General features: G+C 41.5%; 1 protein-coding gene and 1 long non-coding RNA gene across 3 annotated transcripts; one reads left to right on the top strand and one right to left on the bottom strand.

The window, feature by feature from the left end:
- Positions 1–4,197: 4,197 nt before the first annotated feature.
- On the bottom strand, positions 4,198–7,364 carry LOC117053567. Its single transcript, XR_004427419.1, has 2 exons — positions 7,270–7,364; positions 4,198–4,664 (listed from the first exon to the last, which is right to left on the bottom strand). It is a non-coding gene; the product is annotated as an uncharacterized LOC117053567 (long non-coding RNA).
- LEMD3 (LEM domain containing 3) lies at positions 7,185–26,463 on the top strand. Of its 2 annotated transcripts, none has more exons than XM_033161392.1 (13): positions 7,185–8,837; positions 14,332–14,366; positions 15,928–15,991; positions 17,395–17,459; positions 20,755–20,834; positions 21,204–21,352; positions 22,027–22,128; positions 22,966–23,068; positions 23,216–23,394; positions 23,831–23,912; positions 24,981–25,086; positions 25,165–25,243; positions 25,444–26,463. In XM_033161392.1, the coding sequence occupies exons 1-13, from the start codon at positions 7,232–7,234 to the stop codon at positions 25,605–25,607; spliced, it is 2,814 nt and encodes a 937-aa protein (XP_033017283.1). In that variant the 5' UTR covers positions 7,185–7,231; the 3' UTR covers positions 25,608–26,463. The 2 variants fall into 2 exon arrangements, with proteins under 2 accessions (XP_033017283.1, XP_033017282.1); XM_033161391.1 differs by having other exon boundaries at positions 7,187–8,837; positions 17,392–17,459.
- The last annotated feature ends 660 nt before the right edge of the window (positions 26,464–27,123 follow it).

The raw sequence follows: 27,123 nt of genomic DNA, 5'->3' as shown, positions 1-27,123 counted from the left end.
GACCTGTGACTTGGGTTTCAATCCCTTGCTTAGCTGTGTAGCTCACTTTGGGTGGCCTTGGATCGGCCATATACCCTCTTAACCTACCTCACAGGGTCGTTGTTAGGATAGAAATGGGAGAAGCCCACATATTTCGCTCTGAACGCTTTTTGTGGAAGAGCAGACTGAAAATCTAATAAATAAAATGTTCTCCCTAAACCCCCAATGTGTTTCTGGATCCACTCCTTCCTTCCCTCTGGGTTGTCCTAACCCTGTTTTGCCTTTTGGGCTTAATCCGACCGATAAGCCAAACAGAGGCCCTCTGCTTTCCCTGGAGCAACTAAAGAGGCCTTGAGAAAATATGCCACATCTGAAGGAAAAAATGAAAACAAAAAGACTGGGAAGGGAGATTGAATTTGGTTTCTTGGTTCATCAGTGTCTGCTGTCCTTCAAAACTTCGAGACTTTGCTTGCTAGGCATCATGACCAGTTAGAAGAAGATAGAGAAATGAGAGACATTGCTGCGATCATGTCCTTGACTGGGCCTGATCAGTTCACTCACCATGTTGATTTTTAATGGGTCCATGCAAACAACAAAAGGTTCCTAAGATTCATGGACAAACTAACAGCATTAGTTGCAATGGTTGACTTGTGAAAATGCTTTTAAAAAAAAGTTTTGAAAAATATATCGAATTTGCCGTAAGCTCACCATCGCCATCTAGTGTCACATTTGTACAATGCACTTAAAACACACTTAAAACGTTATACAGTATATGCAGCTGTATAGCTGAGTCCTTGGTGTGTTTGTCCTCTGCAAGGTCTCCAACTGTTTTTGGACTACAAATTCCACCATCCCTAGCTAGCAGGACCAGCGTCAGGAATGATGGGAATTGTAGTCAAAAACAGCTGGAGACCCAAATTTGGGAAACCGTGCTCTACTAATGTATACCATAAGGTGGTACATTGGCGCCCCCTGGTGAGGAAACAGCTAAGCATGGTAAGTGTATAGGAAAATTGGTTGTTGCACCAGCTCTGTTAGTCTGTTGCAGCAAAAACAACCAAGGATCTCATGGCATCTTAAAGAATAATTTACCATGTTGCAAGAAACCACTCATCAGGAACAGGAAGTGTTATCCTCAGTTGACAGCTGTCATGCTAACAATACAGTCGAGTGACACTTACATTAAAATTTACATCTATGCACAATGACCATCCACAATTGTAATCATTGGTGGTAATGCAATAACTTAACAATAAGTTAATTACCATTAAGAGTAGGACAAGAAACGATTGTCACAGCTGCTAGAACTGAACCTGATGACTGAGTTGTAATTTCACATTTTTCATACTGGAGTTTCTCTTTGAAGATATTTTATTCAAGTACAGCCATTTCCAGCAGCCGAACGGAAAACCTTCTGTTTCTGCAGCAAGGTTTGGGATGGGATTTCATTCAGCCCAAGTCCCAAACTGTCTTCAGATCTCTGGGGAACAACTTGGCTGGCCTCCAAGCAGAGAGGAGAGCCGGCTGCTGTGGACATAGGGAGGCTTCTGTTCTCTCTCAACAAGCTTGGGGTGGGGAATTTCTGGCTTGTATTTTGCAACTGCTCTCTCTGCTCAATATTTCTCTTCTTTTCAGGGTGTTGGGATTTACGGTGTACAGCTATGAGCAAAGAATGCAAGTCACCCTGGGCTGAGGAAGGATTTGTGGCTGTTTCTGAAAAAACATGCTATGGGGAATTTCAAGTTAGAGCCGTATTCTAGACAGGGTTATCAAACGCCATGATGGTGGCTAAATGGAATGGGGTTTCCACATGTAGGGAGCCAGCCAAGCCCCAGATCTGCCAGGATGAACTGAGTTTGGAATAGACTGGATTGCTGGCTGAGTCTGAGCTCAGTGGAGCAGAGGGAGACATCCACCTGTTGCAAACTCTGCTCGGCTGCGTCATATGACCTAGCAACCCAGTAGATGCTACAAAAAGGCTGGTGCAAGTCAAACTCCATTGTAAACGGTTGTTTTCCCTCCAAAAGGCTGGGGCTGAATTAGCTGGCAGCAGCCACACTCCTGAAAGGAGTTTGCAACAGGGGTAAGTTACACCGGCATAAATTGCCCTGGTGTAAGTTACACTGGCTTCCTGCAGCTTAGATTGCTCTGCTCAGGGCAGTATATCTCCCACAGAGTGTCTGGTTGCCAACAATTAAGAAGGATCTCCACAAGTGACTGGCTACTGTGGAGCTGAGATGGACATTTGCTCTGATCCACCAGGACTTCCCTTATATTCCTAGCCTCTGCAGTAGGCTCTCTTGTGGAATCCTCACTGCCTCCCAAAAGTGATCTTCCCCTTCACTTGCTCCATCAGCTGTGTGCCAGTGCAGGAGAGTCTTCTTCTTCTTTGGCGATCACTCGTAGCTGAGTAAGTTTGTCTTCCATGAACACAGTTTTAACAGTGAGTCCATAAGTGACTGTGGAGGCCAGTTCTGGATCCACACATCCTTCCACAGTGGAGACACAGGTTTCCCAGCAGGCGTTGATCACGGTGAGGGTTTGCCAAGCATGCCTTCCTCTTAGCACCTTTCTCCTTTTCATCCTGAGTTCAAGTGTCTTTAAAGTCCATGACACCTTTGGTAAAGGCTATTCTCCAATTGGAGCACTCGCAGGCCAGTGTTTCCCAGTTGTTGGTGTTAATACTATATATTTTTTAGATTTGCCTTGAAAGAGTCTTCCAACCTCTTTTGCTGGCCACCAGCATTAAGCTTTCCATTTCTAAAGTTTGGAATAGAGTAGTTGTTTTGGAAGATGATAATCAGCCATCCAAACAACATGACCAGTCCAACAAAGTTGATACTGAAGAATAATTGCTTTTGACACTGATGATCTTTGCTTCTTCCAGTATACTGGCATTAGTTCGCCTGTCTTCCCAAGTGATGTGTAAAATTTTGGGGGGACACCGTTGATGGATCTTTTGAGGATTTGGAGATGGCCTTTATAAGTGGTCTGCAAGCTGCTGGGAGGAATGTAAGTGATGAAGAGGAGTGCTGTAGGCATTGCATCTCAGATTGCCTACGCTATGGTTGCAGTGCCACTGCTTTACAGGGATGTTGCAGCTGCTGCCAGAGGCTGGGTGAGTGGCTTGAATGTCCTTTCCCACCTGGTAGCCCTGCTAATGACAGAGGTTCCCTAGGCTAACCTTACCCAACCTTGAGCCCAGGTGTAGGTGAACTACAGCTCCTGTCAACTCCGGCAGCATGGCTAATGGTCAGGGATGATGGAAGTTGAAGTCCAAAGGCATCTGGGGACCAAGGCTTGGAGAAGGCTGCTCTATGCTCTACTTGGTGACTTTCCCCTTTGACCTAAGGTGGGTTAGAACAGCAGCATGACAGCCACAGAAGTATGTGGTAAACAAATTAAGGAGTCGGTCTCCAAATGCATGTGGGTCACGGGGTATGAAAAGGCTAAACACTGTTGCTTAAGCCATTGATGTGGTGTGACAAGGAATGTTGACCACCCACCCACCGACCAGGAAAGGATGAAATGCATGTGTCTGGGCTAGCTGCAAAGCCAAAGTTTATTCTGAACTTAGTGCCTGTTGAGAGCCAGTGTGGTTTAGTGGTTACAGTGTCTGTCTAGGACCTGGGAGACCAGGGTTCATACTCCCCACTTGACCACAAAGCTCACTGGATGACCTTGGGCCAGGCACTGCCTCTTAGTCTAACATACCCCACAGAGTTTTGTGGGTGATTAAATTGGGGGGGGGAGAACCATGTATGCCACCTCAAGCTCGCAGTTGCATTTTCACATAATTTGTCTTATATATAAAAAGGTAAATTATTTTAGAAATGGGACTTACAGTAAAATACTGCTGTGTGCAGTGCTTTTGTTTAGGCTACTCCACTACACACACACACACACACACATATACAAAGAGAGAGAGAGAGAGAGAGAGAGAGAGAGAGAGAGAGAGAGAGAGTCAGCATCATTCCATGCATGCTGAGTCTGTTGTTCTGGAGAATTTTTGCCCCCTTAGGGTTTTTTACTTGAGATTTCCCCACCCCACTTTCTGCAGATCTTGAAGTCTCCTTGAGGCTGCTAGCACCTCCCTCTTGACACCTCCCATTTGGGTGACATTAGCCAAACTCATTGGAGATCATGGTTAGTATATATATATACAATTCAAGAACTTACCAGAATTGTGACAGGCACCCTCTTAGAAAAAAGCAAACATTTATCTCAGATGTATTTTATTCATATGCAAATCTGTGGATTTAACTGATGGATGGATCAATTCCTGAATGAAAGCTCCTATGCTGAGCTAAGATTTCTGCAAACAGTGACAGCCCAATATCTGTTATTAGCATTTTCAAAGCATCACACAAATGCTCACCCTTCCAGGCATTGCCCAAACCCAGACCTGCTTAGCTCCAGCAAGGTAGAGGCCTCCTATACCTTCAGGAGATATCCTGAGACCGAGTAGCTAATATAGATGTATAAACAATGCATCCTATTCTTATTCCTTCTTGTGGCTGCTCTTTCTCAGATCAGGAAAATAGAAAGCTTTGCAGACATGGAGTAATCTCCGATCACTGCATAAAAGAGGACTATTCACAACTGTCATGTAACAACAGCATAATGGAACTGGATGACTCGCTTCTTGACAAGTGTTGATTCTTGGGTGCTGTGCATAATCTAAACTAGGAAACAAACAAATAAATTAGATTAAATATCTGGGCTGAGTGGGGTAGGAAGCTAACTTTGGTGGCTGCTGCATGTTATGTAAATTAAATGTGGTGCATAATTTATTTATTTTCCTCTTGCTAACCAAAACTTGCTTGCCATCCTCCTCCTCCAACCGGCATGGAAGAGAGGAAGCCTTAAAAATGGGCTATGGAATGCAGTCTTTGTCCCTCCCATCAGGATCCATTCCATCCCTCATTACTATCTACAACACTGTTACTCATGAATAAACTAAAAAGCCTTGGGTGTTTTTTTTAAAAGTATTTTTATTAAAGATTTTCTTGATTTACAAAGGTAGTGTCTCTCTCGTATTTTTTCCATGTAACATTTTTACAAGTCAGTTTCGTTTGTTGAGACATTAGGAAGAAAAGGAGGAAAGAGGTGGGCGGGATGGGGAAATGGGTGGGGGTGGGGTGACGATGTTTCTATTTTACTTAATATATTTAGGGTTTTATGTCAGCATTGTTTGTGCAGGTTCTCTGTTATTAACTTGTGCTCCTTTGGTGATGAGAGAGGTCGGGGTTGGTGTAGGGTGTGATTGTTCATTTGTGGTTGGCTGTGGTGGTCTTTGGTTTCCTGTGTGAATGGGGTGGGTGAGTGTTTTTGGTCTGGTTAGCCATATTGATTTGTATGCTGTTGGTAGATTTTTGTCATTGTCTTGTTGGGCTGTGTGTGTGATGAAGGGGAAGCAAGTGCTAGAAATCACCCCAGAATTGGTCTTACTAAACATCTTCCAAGACAATAATGCCCACTTACAACACAAAGAACTCCAAAAGCCTTGTTGAACGTAATTAGCATAGGGTTGGACAGAGTCACAGCAGTCCCTCTTATTTTTATCCTGCTTTATCCATATGCCTTATTCCCCACCTTCTCTTAAAAAAAAACAAACCCCAGTCACAGTCTCTGAGCATGTGGATACCTCCATTTCCAAATTTGGTTCCAACATCCTATTGGCATTTGCTAGGAATAATGTTCATTATTAGAAGGAATGTGGCAAAGTTCACCACTTGGAAGTAGGACATGGAGCCCATACAAAATGACTGGAAATTATCTCAGGTGGACTGGAGCAACTCAGTTTTGTATCATCAATCATGTCAAGCCCTAAAGAGTATTTTATCGCACTTTTAAGGGATGACCGAGTAGTCAAATGCACACTGGGGTCATTTGCTATTTGGTAATGGTAAAGGAGCTGGTAGCATCAGCCACGGTGGTGAGAACAAACAGCATCTTGAAGCAAACCCATTTTTGGAGAGAGGTTTTGGATCTGGCTGCATTATGGTTACACGAGTAACGTTTTGAGCTGGGCACCCCACTGCAAAGCTGTTACAGGATGCAGGATATGAAGCTGCTAAACGTCTTTTACAGCTGTTCCTTTAAAGAACACAGAGAGAGCTCTTCAATTCAGGACGTTACGATTCCCCCTACACGTGTAGGGTGGCTCCAAAACTGAATCACAGCCTCTCTCCGTTTGGACTTCGTGCCCTTTGTACAGGAAGGGAGTGTTTGCTTATTAAGTTGCTAATCCAGCCACATGGAACAAAAATGTCTCTAATAAGGAATACTGACTGTGTGTGTGTAACTGTGTGCTTTTACATGGCACGCCAATGCTTGTACTTTGGGGTCGTGATGGGAGCTTGCAGTCTTTCTGTGTGCGAGAGAGAGAGAGAGAGAAGAGAGAGAGAGAGAGATCTTGAATTTAGGAAGCCCACACAAACCGCCTCCCTCCCTGGCGGGCAGAGCGGCGCTTCCAGGGTGACGGGCGGGTCTAGGCCACAGTCTAGTGCGCACGCGTCAGTTCCGGCCGGCGGGGACCAAAGGGGTAAAACAAAAACCCTAAAGCTTTACACACCTATCGCTTCCTTGTTCTGATTAGACTTCCCCAAGCCAAGCAAGTGCGGATTGGTACCTAGGCGAAGGAAGCTTTAAAGGATTCCCAGCACAGTTGCACACTGTGTGTGCAAATATACTGACGGCCATATCCAAACACGGGGCAATATTTAAATCTGCATCTCGCCCTTCCTGCCAAAGGAGCCCAGTAAACGCACTTTCATGTGGGCATGTACAGGATCTCAGCGCCAGGAGGATCCATGTTTGATACTTGAAGCAATACTTTTTATACGAGGGTTGAAGTCCGCACGGCTTCCAATGGGAAGCCTCGTGCCTTTCAAAGTTGGCAGCAGGGAGAAATTCAACAGGTGTGGATAATAAACGGAGGTGCGCTGTAAACTGTTAAAACTTCTGGCTGTCCCACAGAAAGTAAACGCAGAATCTGATTCCATCAGATAAAGACCGTTTCCTACGTCAGATTGGGTTGGTTTCCCCATTTTTTTCGAAGCTATGGGCAGAGAACGCGTGTGCAGCGCTTAACTCTCCTTTTACCCCGCACATGGAAGGGCTCGTTCGGCTGCCATCGGGGAACCGGAACTCTCGTCAGAGGAACCCATAAGACCGCAGCCCCTTGGGCGGGGACCGGAGCTTCGGCGCGTGGGTAGGAAGCGGCCGCGGCGGCTGTTGAGGGAGGAAAATGGCGGCCGCCGCCGCTGCCGCCACCGCGCAGCTTACCGACGAGGAGCTTTTCTCCGAGCTGAGGCGACTCGGCTTCTCGCCGGGGCCCGTCACCGAGAGCACACGGCCGGTCTACCTGAAGAAGCTCAAGAAGCTCCGCGAGGAAGAGCGAGCTGGCGGGGCCCGAGCCGCCGTCGCCGCTGCCAGCAAGACCCGGAACAGTAACAACAATAACCCCGGGGCAGGAGGCGGCGGTGGCGGCGGTTTGGCGTCTCGGCTGGCCAGCGCCGACTTCTCCTCCTCCTCCCTGTCTGGGGCGGCCGGCGGCGGCGGGGGCGGCGGCCGGGCCCGCGGAGCTGCCCTCGGCGGCGGCAAAGTGCTGCTGGGTTTCAGCTCTGACGAGTCGGATGCGGAGGCCAGTCCCCGGGGCCCGGCTGGCGCCGCGGGCAGCCGGCGGGAGCGGGGCTCAGCCTCCCGGCGGGACGCGAAACCTGCGTCGGTAGCCGTGGCCACTGGCTGCCTCCCCAGCAGCGCGGCGGCTGAGGCGGCGCCTCCTCTTCGGAGGAAGCCCCATGCCTGGTGGGGGGCGACGGCCAGGCGGGCGGCTGGAGCTTCGGGGCAGATTCCGGGCGTCGGCGGAGGGGACGACGACGGGGAGGACGACGACGAGGAAGCAGCAGCAGCAGCCGCCGCCGAGGACGAGCCCCAGGAGGAGCCGCAGCAGGAGCGCTGCAAGAACCGCGCCGTGAACGGGAGCCGATTCCTCTCCTACGGCGGCGCCAGCAGGAGGGACAAGTATTCGGACTCGGAGGAGGAAGAGGCGGCGGCTGCGGTTGCGACGGGGGCCAAGCAGCAGTTGCTGAGAGAGGAGTCGCTTGCCCGCCACTACCTGGCCCGAAGGAGCCTTAACAGACCTGCCGCGCCATTCTCGGGCCAGGCAGGTGCAGCAGGGGGCTTGATGGAGACTGGCCAGGGTGCTGCTGCTGCTGCTGGTGGTGGTGGTGGTAGCGGCCGTGCATTGAATGTTAGGGTGGCTGCTGCTGGCAGGAGCAGTGACAGGGGGAGAAGTCGAAAGGAAGACGAGGAGGAAGAAGAGGAGGTCGACCTGGCGAAAAGGGGCGGGTATCTGGACTCCAGTCCTCCGCTCCTGCCCAGGTACCGCGGTGGCGGCTCTGCTAGGAAAGCCCACCAGCAGCTGTTTCTCCCGCCGCTACTCAGCGGCTTGGACAGTAGTAGCAAAATGACTGATTCCTTGGGCGGCGACAGGAAACCAGCCAACAATCATATCCTCACTGGTGGCTACAATATGGAACCTAGGATATATACCGCTAACACCAGCCTCTCTCCAGGTGCTACCACTTCCTCCTCCACTAGAATCAATCACTCCAACCACACAGGTTCAAATCATACTTATCCCAAAAACACCTACAAGCAGAAGGTTTCTGAGCCCGAGGAGGATCTTCTTCAGCAGTTCAAGAGAGAAGAAATATCCACCACAGGAGGCTTCAGTGCCCATTACCTGTCTATGTTCCTCTTAACTGCTGCATGCTTGTTCTTTCTGATATTGGGGCTCACGTATCTAAGAATGAGAGGTTCGGGAATAACTGAGGATGTGGGAATTGACAGTAAGTATTGGGAAACGGGGTAGAAGCCCTTTGCTCCACCTAATGACATAAATAAATGTGTGAAGTATGTCACATAAAAGAACCCAGAAGCTTGAGTTGCTGCTTTGTTTTTTGTCAACCCTAACAACTGCTTCTGTAGACTTGTGGATTGTTTTGCTTACAGAGTGGAACGAGAAACAGCTTTTGGGCAAACCACACAGACCTCTCTGTTCCTTAATTCAACAGCCTTTATGTAGATTTTGTTTCCTCTTCTTGCCATAAATTTTATTAGAACGTCTCAAACTTTTAAGGATATGCCCTTAAAGATGAATTGGGGTCATTGGCCAGGAGTTGGTGCACTTGACTATTCCCCGCCCCTCCCCCCCAAACAGAAGAATTACTGCTATGCCTCTTAGATCTAAAAATGGGAATCTGATTTTAAGCTTGTGATTTGTAGCTGTAGTGCTCGTGGGGTGAATCAGATTGTAAATGATGTTTGAAACTCAGATACTCATCCAACTAATTTTTATTCTACAGTGGAACCCCAGGTTATGCACACGATCCGTATCAGGTCGCTGTGCGTAATGCGGGCGTGCGTATCTCAGACGCATGAAAAAAACCTGAAAACCCGGAAGTAGCACAATTTGAGCACTTCTGCGCATCCGGGGGTCGTGCGCGCTCCGGAAACGCTTCTGGGTTGCGTGCGTTCTTAACCCAAACGTACGCAACATGGAGCGTGCGCAACCCGGGGTATGACTGTATACCTGACAAAATTCAGACACAGGAGATACTTCTGTTTAAAAATGAATGAGTTGCATAGGGTAAATTCATTATAATAGCTGCATTCTGATGCACATGTCGTATGTTAATTCCTACATGGAAATCTTATGTAGGTATTTATAACATGAGTGACACCTGTGTTTAAATCTATTTTAAATTTAAATTTAGGATTTACTCTTAGGATTCTGGAAAAAAAATACTAATTGCTATTACAGTGGGTTCTGACAGTTGGAGGGAACAGTGGGAGGAAAAAGCAGGTGTTTGAGTTCAGTTGAGGGGGATAGGGTAGTGGGAGATCTTGAGCAGGAAAAAATAATTTATTACTTTAAAGTGGTTTTAACAAGATGATTGTCTTGTTTAAGGCATAAACACCTTGGATTTAATATGCTGTGCAGAAGAAAGAGGAGCTTAAAGGCCCCCTGAAAATCTGGCATACATACACCTTTTGCTAAGCAAATAAGCACCTTTAAATGATTTCCTGTAACTTGTGGTTCATTGACATAGCCACAAGGCTAGATTTAGAAAATCTTTCCATCTTAATGCTGTGTTTTTGTTGGTTTACTCTTGGCATTTTCATGGTGACCTGGTTTTCATGTCACCCTAAGCCAAACCATAGCTTAGCCTAAAACACACAGGCCCCAGGAGACAGATTTGTGCCTACTTTACTCCTCCCTAGTCACTCTGCTGCTACGCTAAGTCAGCGCTTGACTTAGCATGTTGTCCTGGGTTTGTGGTTTAACTATTAGATGTAGCCCAAATTTGTTCCATGGTTTATGGCTCATTGTTTGTTTGGAAGAGCTAAACTATGAGCCTGGGTTCAGACAACAAGCTAAATCAAGCTATGGCTTAGGGCAGTGGTGGCCAACTCCCAAGAGACTGCGATCTACTCACAGAGTTAAAAACTTGCAGTGATTTACCCCCGTTTTTTAGGGGTTCAGGTCAAAGTTTTTGAGCTTTTTTTAGGAAGGAGGAAGGCCCGTTTTTAGGGGGTCAGGTCAAAGTTTTCTTAGGGAGGAGGAAAGCCCCATTTTGGGGGGGGGGTGCAAGGCAATAACGTTGAGCTTTTTTTTAGGGGAGACAAAGTTGTTGAGCTTCTTTGGGGGGACCAGTGATCTACCACAGACATCTAGTGATCTGCCAGTAGATCACGATCTACCTGTTGGACGTGCCTGGCTTAGTGTAACACAGCAGCCAGAACCACTGGGGAGGCCATGCTCTTCTCTGGAAACTTGCATGCTCACACATTTGGACTGAGCCATCGTTTGGTTTGGTTTGGTGTAGTGTGATGTATGATGTATGAACCAGGCCAGTGTTGTCCTGCTGGTAAAGATGGAAAAACAGAATGTGATGATTCCCCCAATGGTAGTTTTGTGATTTATGAAAATCTTATTACTAGGAAAACATGGATAAAAGACTATTTCATACCTGGAAGCCGCAGTCTTCCTTGGTTTATTTAATCAGGCAAAGTGATTCTTGCATACATTTGAATCCTTCTAGCTTAGGTGTATGTGTTCATTTTTAATACCGGTAATCCATAATTGCCTGCCTGAAGTACTGTTTGCACAAAAAACTTGATAGATGGATTCTAAAAACTAGGTAGATAAGTACTATGTTATCAGAGTTCTGAAATTGTGCCGCTGTATGATGAGGTTCAAAAGTCAAAAAGTACATGCTACTGTTTTTATAGGCCTGATTTTTGTGTTGCTTCATATACCATGCAGATAACATGTGAAGCAGCACTCAAGACTTGAAATGCTTGGAAATAGCAGCCATATAAAGAGAGAGAAATTGGTGCAAAATCATAATATTTCCGTAGAGTTCTTGTGCCTCAAGCTGTATTCCTAGTGGTTTGGTGATATGCTTGGCTTTTGAATCTCTAGCCTCCAGATTGCATGCACACATACTCACCTGGTGGTTTTGGCAAGTGGATACTGCATATTGAGTCATCTTGGCCCTTTCCTTATTAATATGCTATATATCTGCTAATTACAATTTATATTTGCTTCTAAAGTTCTCTGTGGATGTAATCTTATGGTCTTTGAGAGAGAGTATCATGGGCCATACAATAGATTGCATTGATATTGAAGGCAGAGATCTGGACAGGGGCATCTCATATTAGAGCAGGGGTCAGCAACCTTTTTCAGCCGTGGGCTGGTCCACCGTCCCTCAGACCATGTGGTGGGCCAGACTATTTTTTTGGGGGGAGGATGAACGGATTCCTATGCCCCACAAATAACCCAGAGATGCATTTTAAATAAAAGGACACATTCTACTCATGTAAAAACACACTGATTCCCGGACTGTCTGCGGGCTGCATTGAGAAGGTGATTGGGCCGCATCCGGCCCCTGGGCCTTAGGTTGCCTACCCCTGTATTAGAGCCTCTATTTTTGCTGCTGGCTTCAGTGCCCTGCTTGAACTAATGTCAGAGCTCCAGCATCCGTAGGGCCAAAAGAGGGGCATGTCTGGAGCCTCCCATGAAGCAGCTTGGAGTTGAAGTATTCAAAGCTGCCCCAGTCCTATGACACTCCAAACCAAGGAGAGGAAGTTTAGACATGTTTCTAAGCATGTCTAATGAAGCAAAATGTCCTTTAAAGAGTTGGAATGTGTATAATTCTAGCAAGGCTCAGGTGAGGAGAACAGACAAATGTGTCTTGTCGCCAATTTCTAAATATGTGTAATAACTGTAAGCTTAGGGTTTTTTTGGTGTGTGTGTGAAATTGAATGGTTAGAGGTTTTGTGTAGTAGCTTATGAACAAGTGGATCTTGAAAACTGAAATTTGTATCAAAACTGCATACTTTTTCAGGGGGGCAAGAATGTTTGTTGTGTTTCTGAAATTGAGGTGCACCCAACAAAGTTGTGGAGGAGTTGTAGCTCCTGGGTACTGCACATGCTTTTGTACGCAGAATTCCCCAAGTTCAATCCTTGGTATCTCCAGGTGTGACTGGGAAAGGCCATATCTGAAATCCTGGAGAGCTAATGTTAGTAACCGGGGACAGTGCTAAGCTGGATGGAATAGTGGTGAGACCCAGTCAAGGCAGATACTTGCCCTACAGCTCCCACAGTCCCTGACATTGCTGACAGGCACTAATAGGAATTGGAATCCAACAACATCTGGAGGGTCACAGGTAGGCCACCCCTACCTACTCTACTGCATTTGCCTACAGAGTGGAAATGTTGTTGTTGGTATAAGTGGACATACGCTGCATATAGCTACATGCTCCTCTGTGACATGGGACTAGTGATCTTGGCAGCAGCCCTGTGACAATAGCTACGTTGAGGTACAACATATATGATCCTCCAAGCAACTTTCTGTTGCTTGATTTTAAAGGTTTTGTTAAAGGTAAAAGTTGCTGTAAGTGGTTAGAAACCTGACTGCCACTGCAGGCTTTCAAAATAGGGCTGGAATGCTCTTGAGCAGGAAGCTATGTGATGTAATCTTGTTTTCAGGGACTTGGTACAGGGAAAAAAATGGCTGCCCCAGGAACAAACTTTTTCTTTTTAAAAGCCAACTTACCTTGTAACTGTAAGTTGACTAACTGCTTCCCTCACTTACCTCAATCAAATAAGCTTTATTCCCCCCAATTATTATTATTATTTTATTTCATAAAAATTATGCACTGCTTGATTGTAAAAAAAAACCACACACCCTCAAAGTGGTTCACAAAAGTTAAACCAGTAGGATTATCAATAAGAAGAATTAACAACAATTTAAGACTTTCAAAAGTTAAGATAATAAAGCATATTAAAACTTGCATCAACTTTCTAAGTATCTGGGCAAGCAAATGTTTCCAGTGGGCACTGAAAAGAGTACAATAAAATGCGAGGGTTACAGTCACCAAAATGGAATGTCTTGTTGCCATTTTGGGGCCAGGTGGCTTGAAAGTCATATTTTTCAATTACTTTTGGTTCCTGAAATTCATTCTGATTGTGCAGATAAAATTTTAAAAGATGTGTTGTTAGTGTGTGAAAACAGGCAGAATTTAAGGATTCCCAGGAATGCACCTCCAGATAGTGGAGACATCAGGTTCCCTGGCACCTGACATCTTCACTTGCTTGCAAGTGGCCAGTAGGTAAAGGTAAAGGGACCCCTGATCATTAGGTCCAGTCGTGTCCGACTCTGGGGTTGTAGCACTCATCTTGCGTTACTGGCCGAGGGAGCCGGTGCACAGCTTCCGGGTCATGCCAGGTGCAAAAAGCCCATGGCGAGTGGCGAATTTTGAATGCTGGTTGCAGCATTTTGCAGCAGCTGAATCTCATATACAAAATTTCTTCACCTGCTGTATTATCCTCACAACATCCTTATGCAGTAGGTTATTCCTGGACCATCCATGGGCTGGATTTAGAAGGCGATTGGGCCGCATCTGGCTCCCGGGCCTTAGTTTGGGGACCCCTGAAATAAAATCTAGTAAGTTGTTGATAGCCTGCTCAAATTCTGCATTTTAGCTGTTTAGGAGCAAGTTTATGCTTTCAGCAGTGACATGCTATGCTAGCCAAGCAAGTCAGGTGGACAACTTCCCCACTTGCTTCTAGGTGTAGTAACACTATAATACACAAAATATTATGAATGGCATGATATTGTGCTAGTGCTAGTTGTCACATTGTAATTACTGGATTCCTTTGTAATATGTATAATAATGTAAGCTGCATTTAACCTAGTGGTTTTAATTTTTACAACATTTAAGATATTGGTATTGAAATGTTATTAAGTAATTTTCTGTTTTCCCCTTTAATAGATAAAAATCTGCTCACTGGGATGGTTAATAGAAACGTGAGTATGTTCTTAGTATCTATTTTGAGGGCTTGTCTTTGAACTGTATCATGTCCTGATAATTTTGATTAAATAGGTTACTGACAATCTAAAATCTTGGATAATCTTAATGCAAGAGCTTTGTGTCTGCATGCTAGATACCCATTTTACTAAGCGTTTGTGTCCTAAGAATTGTTGCTGACTGAGAAGTCCAGTTTGTAGGCCTCTTGATTATAAGGCTGTGTTTGAATGACTTGTACACAAACCCTAGAATGATACACTGCAGAAAAAAATAGTTGAATTAGGGGAAATCCTGTTTTGCTAGCTTAAGCACATTAGGTTCTGAAACCATTTACTCTGAATGCCTTATCATTTCGAACCACTCACCTAGAAGTGAGGGCACTCAGTTCCTTGTATTGCTTCGCTTTCAATATCCAGTTGCCTCACAATTTTTGGCAAGGTAGGTCAGTCCATATGTGACAAACTACCATCCAAACTTAATATGGTATTTCACATAACTGTACTCTTCTTTGAGCCAGTATTGGAATAGTGGCAGCTGAGAGAGAGAGACACTCATGGGCAAGTAATTTTTTTGTTCCTTTTACCGGTAATTAGAGCATTGTGCCTCTCCCAGCCCCTGGGTTTCCTTGCTGTTGAGTGGTGTTTCTGAGAATTTAGGATGGTATACTTTTAAGTCTGTGGCACTAAAGATGTGAAAGCCCAGGGGGCAAAAACATATTTTCTCCCATCTTTGAAGAGAACACACACTCTTGTGAAATAGTTTCTCTTTTGGAATGAGTGAAATTTTATTCATTTGGAATGTCTAGTGTGAAAATTTCTATTAAAGGCATTCTGCAGCTTTAGAAACTGATAATTTCTATGTATAACAATGTAGAAATATACAATGTTTGGGTCAAAAATGCATTTCTGCTCCTAGGGCATGCTGCCATCTTCATGAAGAACATACATTGCTTTTGTTTCCTACAGCTTTCTTAGTTTGTGCATCTCAGAAGTATGAAAAATAAGATAATGTGCTTAGATAGCACAGGATGCAACCATTTGCAACTCTTTATTATATAGCAAGATTACCATTTTGTAAACTTATATAGGATTGCTCTATGAATTTTATAAGCATGTCGTATTTAGCATACTTACCACTTTGCTTGTAGAAAATGAAGCCATGTGTCATATAGCAAAATTTTACATACTAAATAAGTTATATATGTATCATTTATATTGTTTGTATTTCTATAATTTTGTATTTGTGTTATTGTATTTGTATTTATCTGCTTATTCTTGAGAGTCACCTTGGAAGCCTTTTTGGCCGAAGGTGGCATATAAATAGTAACAAAGGAACATAACACATTTTTTTAAAGCAGCAAAGTAAGTTTTGTTTGATAAGAATGTATCTATTCGATATATTTTCATTTTTTCCAAAATGGGGGGAAACAATTTTGCCCCCCCCCCTTCAAATTTTTTTTTTGGGGGAAATTGTACATCTCGGTGTAGGGCTATCTAGGACATATTTCCATTATTTCAGACTTTATTATAACACTTCTTAACTGGCTTATTAAATTTCTAGGTAGATGAAACAGTTCTTATGAACAGCTTATATAAACTACATGATAAGCTGGCACAAATAGCAGGTGAGCATTTAAAGCCAATATTGAACTGTTGGATCTCAAAAGAATGCATGTGTAAAGATTTATAGCAATAAGTAAATTGTGAAGGTGCTTTGTGATTGCAGGAATAAGGATAATTATTTCATTCATATTGATACAATAATTATTGTATTGAATCAGTGCTTATATCAGAGATATAATGGTAAAATACATTAGACTGTTGAAATATGCTTATAAAACAAGAGAGATTTTAAAACGAGCTTTAATACAGTATTGCATTAATCAGCAGGGTAACTAATTCCCTCAGAAAAAGCCTAGAAAAAGCTCTGTTTGCCCATTAGGGAAAAATGTAAACAGTAAGTACATTTATTGGGACCAGCTAAAACAATATGAAATAGCCAACTTTCAAGTTGTCCAGAACTCTTCATCAGGCAGACATTAAAACGAAATTTGACGGGGCAGGGTGGAGTAAGTGAGGTTCGGGGGAGGCAAGAAAAAGCAGGGAGTGGTGTACTTTCTGAAGTCTGCAGTTTATAGCAGTCTTGAGCTGGAATACAGGAGTTCCCCAAGGTCCAAGACAGACTGCAGGTTGCATTCATTACTGTTGGGGCTAAAAAGCAGAAATGGATGTTACCCTTGTTTTTGAAAATATAAAAATGAGCAGTTTTCCCCTTTTGTGTCGGGCTCTAACTGGAACACATGAGTGACTTATGAGGCAAAGAGCAGAAAGGAGGAGGAGTCTTTACATTAGCAAAACTTTGGATTATTTGCATCAGTCCCCCAAGGTCTTCAAATGGTAGAAGATTAGCTTTGAGAGACTACTTCAGTTAAATCCATCTTGCATTTGGTTTTGATTTTTCATCAGAAATAAAGTTAGTAAATAAAAGTCAGCGTAGTGGTATTCAATTTCTTACCTGTCTTTCACCATGAGGTCCAGGGGAGAGCCTTTACAACAACTTAAAATACAAGATTGGAAACATTTAAGAAGAGTACCTTTGCAATATGTGTATCAATAGGAACAGTACAGAAAACCTATTTTAAGACCGAGAAATTTTAGAAGTGTATATACTGTAATGGTTAAAGTACACAATATCCTTGAACTTAAAGATTATTAGACTTCATTCCATACCGGAATAGAATTTGACACTTAAGTTAGTCTTGAGAATAAGCTCTAGTGAAGAAAAAGGACTCTACTGCTGTGTATACATGTAGATTGTAGTGTCAACTGTTAGTAGAGTCGTCTAGAGATTTATATACTATTTATCTTATGGGATACTTTTCTATCAAAGCAATATAAAAAATAACTTACAACATTTTCCCTCATGTATCCGAAGTTAGTATTAATACTGTATATCCAAAGTTTATATTATTCAGTCACATAACACTGAGAAATACATAAAAATAAATACTTTTCATTGTACTAGGAGATCATGAATGTGGCAACTCTATCAAGAAAGGTCTTTCTCTCCAGGAAGCAGATACATATTTAAAAGTAAGTAAATCTCATCATTTTAAATATTGGAATTGACTTGGTATAAACGTTACATTCACTTAGCTTTGTGTTAAGTTATTCCTCTTAAAACTTATTTTTGTCAGCAAAACAGAAGCTTCACAGTCTATTGTGGTACACATAATTTTGAAAGAAGCGGTGGTAGGTTTCTTAGCATGTGAGATTTAATAGCAAAAAAATTGAGTGGGAAAATGTAGGGTTTTTGGTTTTTTTAAAGCAGGATTCTGTTCTTGTTGGTCAAATTACTCATTATAACCTATATATTTAAAATACATTTAGCCGTCCTTACCTGCTCCACTATTGATCAGAAAGCTCTCTTAAGAGTAGAAGAAACCCTCACTTGGAGGGTTGTGGGAGACCATAAGTACCAAATTGAAGTGTTTACATGCTATGTGCGTTTTCAGTTGAGAACCATGTAGCCAAACCTTGAGTGTTTTGGTCTTTAGAATAGAGGAATCAAGCCCCAAGCACAATGGTTTCTCTTCATTACCTGATGAGGGTTTACATACATTTCTCAGCAGACTGTTTATCTCTGCTTTGGGGATGAAGTACTGTGGTTCAGCTGACACCTCTAAATTTTTACTTAATATTGTATGCCACCAAGGAAGGAAGTGCACTCTACTCAGTTGGCACTGATTAGGCAAAAAACTTGAGCACCATACCCTGCTGTTCTGGGGAGAGAATTCTGAAGGTATGATGCTTGAATACAAGGTTTTACAGGCTACCGGAGAGTAGTCATGAGCAAAGAGTAGCATGGAGCTCAGATTTTAAATTTGGAGTATGTATGTTGTGGGGAAGATTATTTTGTCTTATTTCTTCATATACTGCTTGTTCCTTTTGTTCATCTGTGTGTACCTGTGTCATGAGAGAAGTCCTTTGGGAGTTTGGCAATCTTCTACAAAGGAGAATTTTTTTTGCAGTTGAGAAGCATGGTAGTTTGACTTTCTCTGGACAATATGAAGGCTTTGGGCCTAATCTGATCCGCATGAACATGGCAATATTGCTAGTAGAAACATAAGTGTTGAATTTTGTTGCTCATACATAAGTATGTGAATGTCATTTTCTGCAATTTGTTATATAAATATTTAGCTGTTGTATTCAATAGACCGAGAGGAATGTTGATGTGGTAGAGAGAGACTGACAACCATAGATACTCGCCCCCCCCCCAGTTAATTAACTTCATAAAAACTGGTTCTGCCAGATTTTTTTGTCCAAATTCCTGCATAGCTACTTATTAACTAAATTCTTCTACTTTGAGTACAGGGATTTGCATTGTTGATTATCAGCTTATTTTACTAGCATAGCAACATCTCAGTCCTGGGTTGCCTTATTAGACATTTACTACCAACAAGAATAGTTCTAAACTAAATTCTCTTTGGCACTACAGTGGTGATACAATACATTTTTCTGTTGAAATATGCACTGTATCACTGTTGGTTGGTGTATAATATGCAGTCTGGGGCTATTTTAAGACCTGTGTGTTTTGAGGGAATGCAGAAACATGTAAGCTAAGGCCAGGGGGCTTGTGCCACCAACTCTGAAGATACCGTCCATAGGCCTGGGAGGTCTCTATTCTATATTTTATACCATTCATGTGTTTTAAAATTGTAAACTGCATTGGATTCTTGGGCAGAAAAACGGCATCAAGGCAGTTAATTAAACAATAAATATACAACTTTAAAAAGCCTTACATTATATGTGTAGTCTCACTTTTCACAGGAAAGGGGAAATATTGATTTGCATTCACAGAACGGGAAGTAAGCAATTAAACGAAGACAGAAGTATAGAGCAGGATGCAATTTTTTTAAAACAAAAGTAGTAGAACTAATTTCCATTGAGCAATTCAAACACAAAGTATGGCATTTGTGTTTTCTAACATGCTTAAAATGGATTTAATACTTTGAAGATTAAAAAATGGGTAAAATGCATTGTCATTCTAGTGCACTGCAATACAAATAAGTATTCAAAGGTGCAAAGGAATGAGTTTTTTTTAAAGTATTTTGCATCCACCAAAAAAAAATAGTGACAAAACAATCAGACTTCACAGAAATTAGCAGAGCATTGGTATTACTTTTAAAATGCATATATTTGTAAAAGATATCTGGAGGCTAATCTGTTACCAATCTAGACAATTTATAGCTTTGTCTCCTTGCACTACAATGTAAAACCATCTGTTTACTGCATTTTATTCTGCTATTAGTTTTTCTGTTCTTCTTTGTGAAATACACATGACTGCTGCCTTTTGTGATTACCATGTTGATTCATTGATATAGTTGATTTGGTAAAAAATCCAGGAAATATGGTTGCATTTTATTGCACAGCTATTATTAGCATTTAAATATTACTAAATGCTGAACACAGGGACACGGGTGGCGCTGTGGTCTAAACCACAAAGCATAGGGCTTGCCGATCGGAAGGTCAGCAGTTTGAGGCCCCGTGACGGGGTGAGCTCCTGTTGTTTGGTCCCGGCTCCTGCCATCCTAGCAGTTCAAAAGCACGTCAAGTGTAAGTAGATAAATAGGTACTGCCCCGGCAGGAAGGTAAGCGGTGTTTCCATGCGCTACTCTGGTTCGCCAGAAGTGGCTTAGTCATGCTGGCCACATGACCCGGAAAAACTGTTTGCGGACAAACGCCAGCTCCCTCGGCCTATAGAGTGAGATGAGTGTCGCAACCCCAGAGTCGTCCGCAACTGGACCTAATGGTCAGGGTTACCTTTACCTTTACCTTTAAATGCTGAACACAGAATGAAAATAGGCAGAATGGCTTTTGATCCTATCAGTATGGCATGGGAATGGAAGGGGCGGAGAGGAAGCACATTTAGAGTCAAAGTCTGGTCGCTTGACAAATGTCAAAAATTTGTTCAAAAGTGAAGAGGCCAGGCCAAGTGAGGGCATGGCTGCATCTCCAACTGCATCAGACAGCGGCCTGGTAAAATTGTCATAGTGTATTGAGTGCTATTGCTGGGCTTTGAAAGGGTGGTGCAAGCAAATGCTTCGTTTAATTTTCCTGAATTTGATAGACAAGTTCAGACTATAAACCACAGAATTTAATATTGATAAACCAAGCTGAATAAAATGTGGTTGGCTTTGCATGTTCCAGATGTTGAGGAAGGAATTGATGGTTGAGGAAGAATTTATATATAAAAATGTGGTGGTGGTCCTTTTTATTATATTAAAATGCTTTGGATGATATTGTCATATTTTTGTAGCATTTATTTTGGAATTTCTCTTGCAACAACTCCTGCCATTGAACTTTCTGCTTTGTTTTCTTTGTTTAGAGTTTAGGTCCAGAATACGAAGGTGTATCTAATGAATCCCTGCAATGGATTCTAAATAGTGGAGAAGACGTTGGCATAAAGTAAGTCATTTTATTTTGTAGTCTGCTTTCACACAGAAGCTCAGTTCAGACAACCTTTTAAATAATGGTTGGGTATTATGAACAAACACAGGATCCATACTGCTCCCTGCCTCCCCTCAAAAATTGGTGCACTTGCCCTCCAAAGCAGAATTAGAATCCTACTTCAATATGAGGTTTCTGATTGGCTGAGGGCAGGGATGCATGATAAGCATGGGTTGTTGATTTGGTTGTTACAGCAAAGTATACTTAGTATAAAACAAGAAATGAAGGGGAAACAACAGAAGAAGGGAGACAGGTGTGTATCTGTGACTCATTCATGTCTAAGCAATAGCTGTCATAACATCAGTTGGAATATCTCTTTTTAAATAGGTTTGTTGACAACAGCTCTGATGAGGATTCCATAACCAATACAACTAATGTAAAATACCTGGTATCAACTAGGCCACAGATGTCTTTTACATGTCGTTTTCGCCGTGCATTTATTACTGTAACATGTAAATCGTTAATTCTGCTTTTGGGTGAGTTTTCCCCCCTGTCAGTTTATTTTAATACTTGTATGTCTCTAGGGAAACTGCGAGAATGATGTTACCAGACAAGTGCTTAAGATTTTGTAATCTACTGGTAGATTAGTCTATGAGAAAGAGGAGAAAATAGGCAACCACTTTCTAAAAAAATTGTGTAGGCAGGACATGTTGGCAACATCAAAATTCTGTAGTGCAAGAAACAGTATTTATCTTCTCTTCACTTATAATGAGATCTTAGCAAAGTCTGTCCCTTTCTCAAGAAAGAAACACTGAAAACTACAGGCATTCTCACCTTGTATAAAAAATCGTTACTGCTCCCATAGTTCAGTAAAAATTACTCATCAACATTTGGTATAAAGCAGAGGTGGGGAACCTCCAGATGTTGCTGAATTGCAGCTTCCATTGTCCCTGGTCATTGTCAATGCTGAGGATGGTGGGAGTGCTAGTCCAACAACATCTGGAAGGCCACAGGTTACCTGCCCCGGGTAAAAATATTCTTCATAAAAGGTACTAAGGAGTAGATGGAAGTAGTAGATGAATGATGTTTCTCCTTGAATACCTTAAAAATGTTAGTTTTGTGTAAAATATGTCTACTGCATAATGACAGCCAGTGATTTTTTAATAAAATTTGGATTATTCAGCTAAGAAAATCTTTCTATTTGGCACAGGTATAGGAATGGCTTGGGGAGTCTTAAGGTATATGAAATACCGATGGTCTAAGGAAGAGGAAGAGACCAGACAGATGTATGATATGGTTGTAAAAATTATAGGTAAGTTTTAGCTAAATTTGGCAGTGGCTGGACTCAAACACAATACTAAACTTTGGGTGTGGGTGTGTGAATGAATGTGAGCTGCAGACTCCCTCTCATTCTCCTTTCTCCAGTTCATCTGCAAGCAGATGAGAAACTCTTGCTTTCATTTTCGGTAAACTGCAGTTAAATTTTACTTCTGAACCCTAAGCAGTGCTTAGCTTAACTATGGTGTGGGGAATAGAATAATAGAATTATTGAATTTGTAGAGTTGGAAGGGACCGTGAAAGTCATCTAGTCTAACCCCCTGTAATGCAGGAATCTCAACACCCAGTTCCCTGAAGCTGGCCAAATCCATTAAAAAGCAGAGTTGAAGTTAGTTTTTTTTCATTATACCATAGTTAAGACGTAACTACCATTTGTCTGGGTTCAGAAATCCTGGTAAAATGCTGTTAGTTAAAAATAGAAGTGAAAGCTTCTGATTTTCTCTTTGAGATGGAGTAGAGGGAAGCAAGGAGCTGATGAACTGTAGACTTGTGTTCATAATGCTAATCCATAGACTAGCATTACATGTGAAAGAAGTCAGCGTCTCACCAAATGACCCTGTCAAGTGAATCTGAATCATTTTCAGTTTTGTGTACTGTTTTGAGAAATTAAATGCTATTCAAGGATGGCAAATGGAGAATATTTCATGCTGGAAGATCTTTGAATAGCTTACTATGCTGTCTTCTGATATATATCGTAAATGTAAGAGGGGCAGTATCTTGAAACATTTTTTCTTTAAATACTATCATTTGTAAATGTGACAGATTCCAGTTCAGATTTTACAGTATTGTTAACTTGTTGCAATTATTTCAGATGTTTTAAGAAGCCACAATGAAGCATGCCAGGAAAACAAAGACTTGCAGCCATATATGCCTATTCCACATGTACGAGATTCCTTGATTCCACCTCAAAACAGGCATGTACAAGTTACATTATAGTCAGTTTATATTGATGCATCTTCTGATTTGCCTTCAGTGGAAGAAGTACAGTACTTACCACACTGATAAGTAACTTTGCTTTCGTAACTTTTGAAAACTTTTTTTGGGTTTGTTTTTAAATATAGGAAAAAAATGAAAAAAGTATGGAACAGATCTGTTGATTTCCTTGCTGCTAATGAATCTAGAGTTCGCACAGAAACACGAAGAATAGGTGGTGCTGACTTCCTGGTTTGGAGATGGATACAGCCATCTGCATCATGTGATAAAATATTAGTTATACCATCTAAAGTATGGCAAGGGCAAGGTATGTAACTGTTTATTTTTACATCCCTTCAGTCTGCATTCACCCTAGCTGAGGTGTGTTACCATTTTAAACTAAGTTTAATGCAACTTAATTGTAGTCAGAAAATTGTGCTTTAAACAGAACTTTTTTATCATTGCTTCTTGCAACATCTATAGCTATGTACGTTCTTTCTAATACTAGCGTCTTGTACAGTTATAAAAAGTGAACTCTTACCCCTCAGGGCTGTTCCTTGGCTTTTGAAATCTTGTCTCAGTGTGCTCTAAAAGTTAGTTTATCAGATTCCTACCATGAAAGCTAGTGGTTGACCCCACACATAATGCACACACATGTATGCTTTTATAACTTGTGTAATCTACAGGAAACTGATTAATATTTGAAATATGTGGACTAGACTCAAATCCTATTTGGTGACTGAACATTTTTTCCCCCTTGGCAGCATTCCATTTAGATAGAAGAAATTCACCACCAAATAGTTTGACACCATGCCTAAAAATTCGCAATATGTTTGATCCTGTCATGTAAGTACTTTTTTATTTCACTGTGAATAGAAAACATCGAGTTTATATTTTGTCTTGACACTACAGATGCAAAAGGAATACAAATTCATTATTACTGTCTCAGCTGGTATAATGACACTGGGCAGCTGGAGAGGGAGAGATAGGAACGAATTTCCTGAGAACTGTTTTCATTTTTAACTTCATGTGATGACCCAAGCCACTAGGGCTTTCTCTCTGTTGAGAACCAGCCTTTTACTCTGACTCTTCCATTTCTTGTTTGCCAGAAACCAGACCACTGAATTTGAAACCTAAAGCTCTTTCCTGCTAACAAAGCTGACCTGAGATGGAAGGGGGCTTGAATTAAATAAATGAGAAATGCAACACCTCTGACCATACTTACTGCTTTCAAAATGGGTTGTGTGCATGGTCCTCCCACCTGTCGCAGGGTGATAACTTGATGAGTCCCCTTGCCTGAGCAAGGAATAAGATTGATCGATAGATAGATGATCGATCGATCGATCGATTGATAGATATATGAGCTGTTCAAGTTACCTCCTTACTTTAGGTTAAGTGAACACTGTATTTTTGATAGTCTTTTTTAAGTTAGGATGTGTGCAATGCAGGATATTTAATGTTCTTAGGACATTGTATTTTTCAGTATAAGGCAGCAAGAGAGCTCCATTTTCAGATCCTTGGAGTTGCATATTTTTTTTACTGGCTTGACACTAACTGACCATTATTCATAACCTTATATTTTTAATGCATATTCATTTCAAAGAAGTTCTATTCCAAGGAAGTCAGTACTTGTAGACCTATAGGCCATATTTGCATGGATTGCTAATCCAGGGGTGGGGAATATTTTGATCCTTGTTAATTCCCATAATCCCTAACCACTTGTGTGATGCTTGCTAGTGTTGGTGGGACCTGGACTCCAACAGCCTCTAAAGGGCCACAGGTTAACCATCTTGATCTAGAGAAAATGTTTAATACTGTCTTTCCTAATAAGATTATATTGTTATTTTAAAACAAAAATCAAAATAGCAATACTGTAATGATGTGCAAGTTTTGTTTTATGTGTGTGTATTTTAGGGAAATAGGTGACCATTGGCATTTGGCAATTCAAGAAGCGATCTTGGAAAAATGCAGTGATAATGAGGGAATTGTCCATATAGCAGTGGACAAAAATTCACGTGAGGTAAAAAAATGATTTAAAGTAGATAGTATACTCAGTTTCTCTTTTTGATACAAATCAAAGCTTTATTTCTCTCCTCAGGGTTGTGTATATGTCAAGTGTTTATCTCCAGAATATGCTGGAAAGGCTTTTAAAGCATTACATGGATCTTGGTTTGATGGTAAGTTGTTCTGATTTACAATTAATTTAGCAGGTTGGTAGTTGGCTATACATTGGTCTAAACAGCAAGGGTGACTAGCTTCTAGATAAAAGTATTGCATGGCAAAGTATTCATGTGCAAAGTATATATGTGCAAATCAGTGTGTAGAATAGTGCTTTAAAAATTCAAAATCTTAACATTCTGAACTTTCTTTACTATAGGGAAACTGGTAACTGTAAAATATTTACGGCTAGATCGATATCATCATCGTTTTCCCCAAGCTATTACTTGCAATGCTCCATTGAAGCCATCAAATACATGCATGAACTCAATGTCACATCTTCGTCTCCGAACAGGCACAACTAACTCTCAGGGAAACTCCTGAGACATCTTACTGCTACCAGAACTGTTGACTTGCAGCAGGAAAAATTCCTGTCTGGTCCCGTCTTCCACTTTTAGTACTTTTGTATGTAACATTTTCATTAATCAATGTTCCAGAGGTCTCATTTTTCAGGATTTCTGAGCAGTGAGGCAGTAATACTGAACAATTGCTCTATAAAGTGTTTTGGAGCTGAAACAAACAAACACATTAAGTTTTGCATGACAGATGTTGAATTTATTAAACATTCTCAGATGTGGCTGTATTTTTGCACCAACAAGTGTTTGATAACAGTCTAAAAGCATGGAGATGTACTGTATTTCCATAGTTCCTGTGAAATAATCTTGTGGGTATTTTGTAACACAACCACCTACAGTTTCTGATGGCAAGTAAGTAGAAGTGTTAGTTTCTGTCTGGTTTTTGGCTTCTGTTGCTGTAAAAGCTTCATCTGTGTCAACCTAAGAATGAGAAAGGAATTGTGTCTTGGTAATAGCTGAGAGAAAACAAACTGAATACAGGTTTACTGGTTTTGTATATAAATGTAGATGCTGGTGGCGGAGGCAGCAAAAGTAATCTTGTTTTGTGAGGATGTCTGCATTAAAGCAGTGAATAAGCTTCCTATTTTATTCATAACCTAATGTTTTATATGTTTTGGCTGTACCATTACATAAAGGCCAAACACCTTGAAGTATTAGATACAAGTTAAATATCTTTTATAGGTTTTATATTAAAATATATGGTTATGATTTTTGTGTGAATGGTCTGATATTGTAACTGTGATAATGGATTCAAAATTATGTGAGCAATAAAGACGCAATTGGCAGGTACTCAAACACTTTGTGAAAAGCTGTTATTTATTACAGAGAAGCTCTGACAAAATTGACCACTGGGGAATATACTTTCCTATATGGTTTTGCTACCTAGGCATGTGTAAAATTAAACAGATGCACATATTTTTGGAAACAAAAATCTTGATTGTTAGAGCTTAGAAGTGCAGAACACTTACAGCAAGAATTTATGTTCAATATTAAATGTGTGCATTGTTTACACCTAAAACTACAAAAATGTTGACCTTTAGTTGAAAATATCAAATAATTGGATTCAGTAATTCCTGTTGAAGCAGCATAATTTGTCAATCCACCTGGATATTGCATAAGTGAAGAGATGGGAAACCAGCCAGTTTAAAATACATTTATTAAAGCCCAGTTTTTATTGTAGATATGGATCTGCAGCATGAACTTGCACAAATGCACGTTTTCTTATGGTTAAGTGAACATGATGCACACTTCTGTAACAGAAAATCCTATTGTGCCTTACCTTTGTGCTTTTTTGTGGGCAACATGTTTAATAATGATGGACGGTTTCTTATCTTTGAAAAAAACTTGGTCTATGTCCTGGATGCTAATGAACAAGTATATGTAATATAATCAGCCATGCAAAATTCTACTCACCAAGAACAAGTACATATTTTTGACCAGCGAGTAGATTTTGTCAAGTCTGGTAAATTTTTCATGAGATTTAC

Source organism: Lacerta agilis, chromosome 10 (assembly GCF_009819535.1).
Source record: "Lacerta agilis isolate rLacAgi1 chromosome 10, rLacAgi1.pri, whole genome shotgun sequence".
Classification (NCBI taxonomy): Eukaryota; Metazoa; Chordata; class Lepidosauria; order Squamata; family Lacertidae; genus Lacerta; species Lacerta agilis.
This window is presented reverse-complemented; position numbering and strand designations above follow the sequence as displayed.

Coding starts and splice junctions, on each gene's coding strand:
- LEMD3 (XM_033161391.1), top strand. CDS start 7,232: ATGGCGGCCGCCGCCGCTGCCGCCACCGCGCAGCTTACCGACGAGGAG. Junction 17,460..20,754: donor AAGCAGATACATATTTAAAA/GTAAGTAAATCT, acceptor TTCTTTGTTTAG/AGTTTAGGTCCAGAATACGA. Junction 23,069..23,215: donor TTGATTCCACCTCAAAACAG/GCATGTACAAGT, acceptor TTTTAAATATAG/GAAAAAAATGAAAAAAGTAT.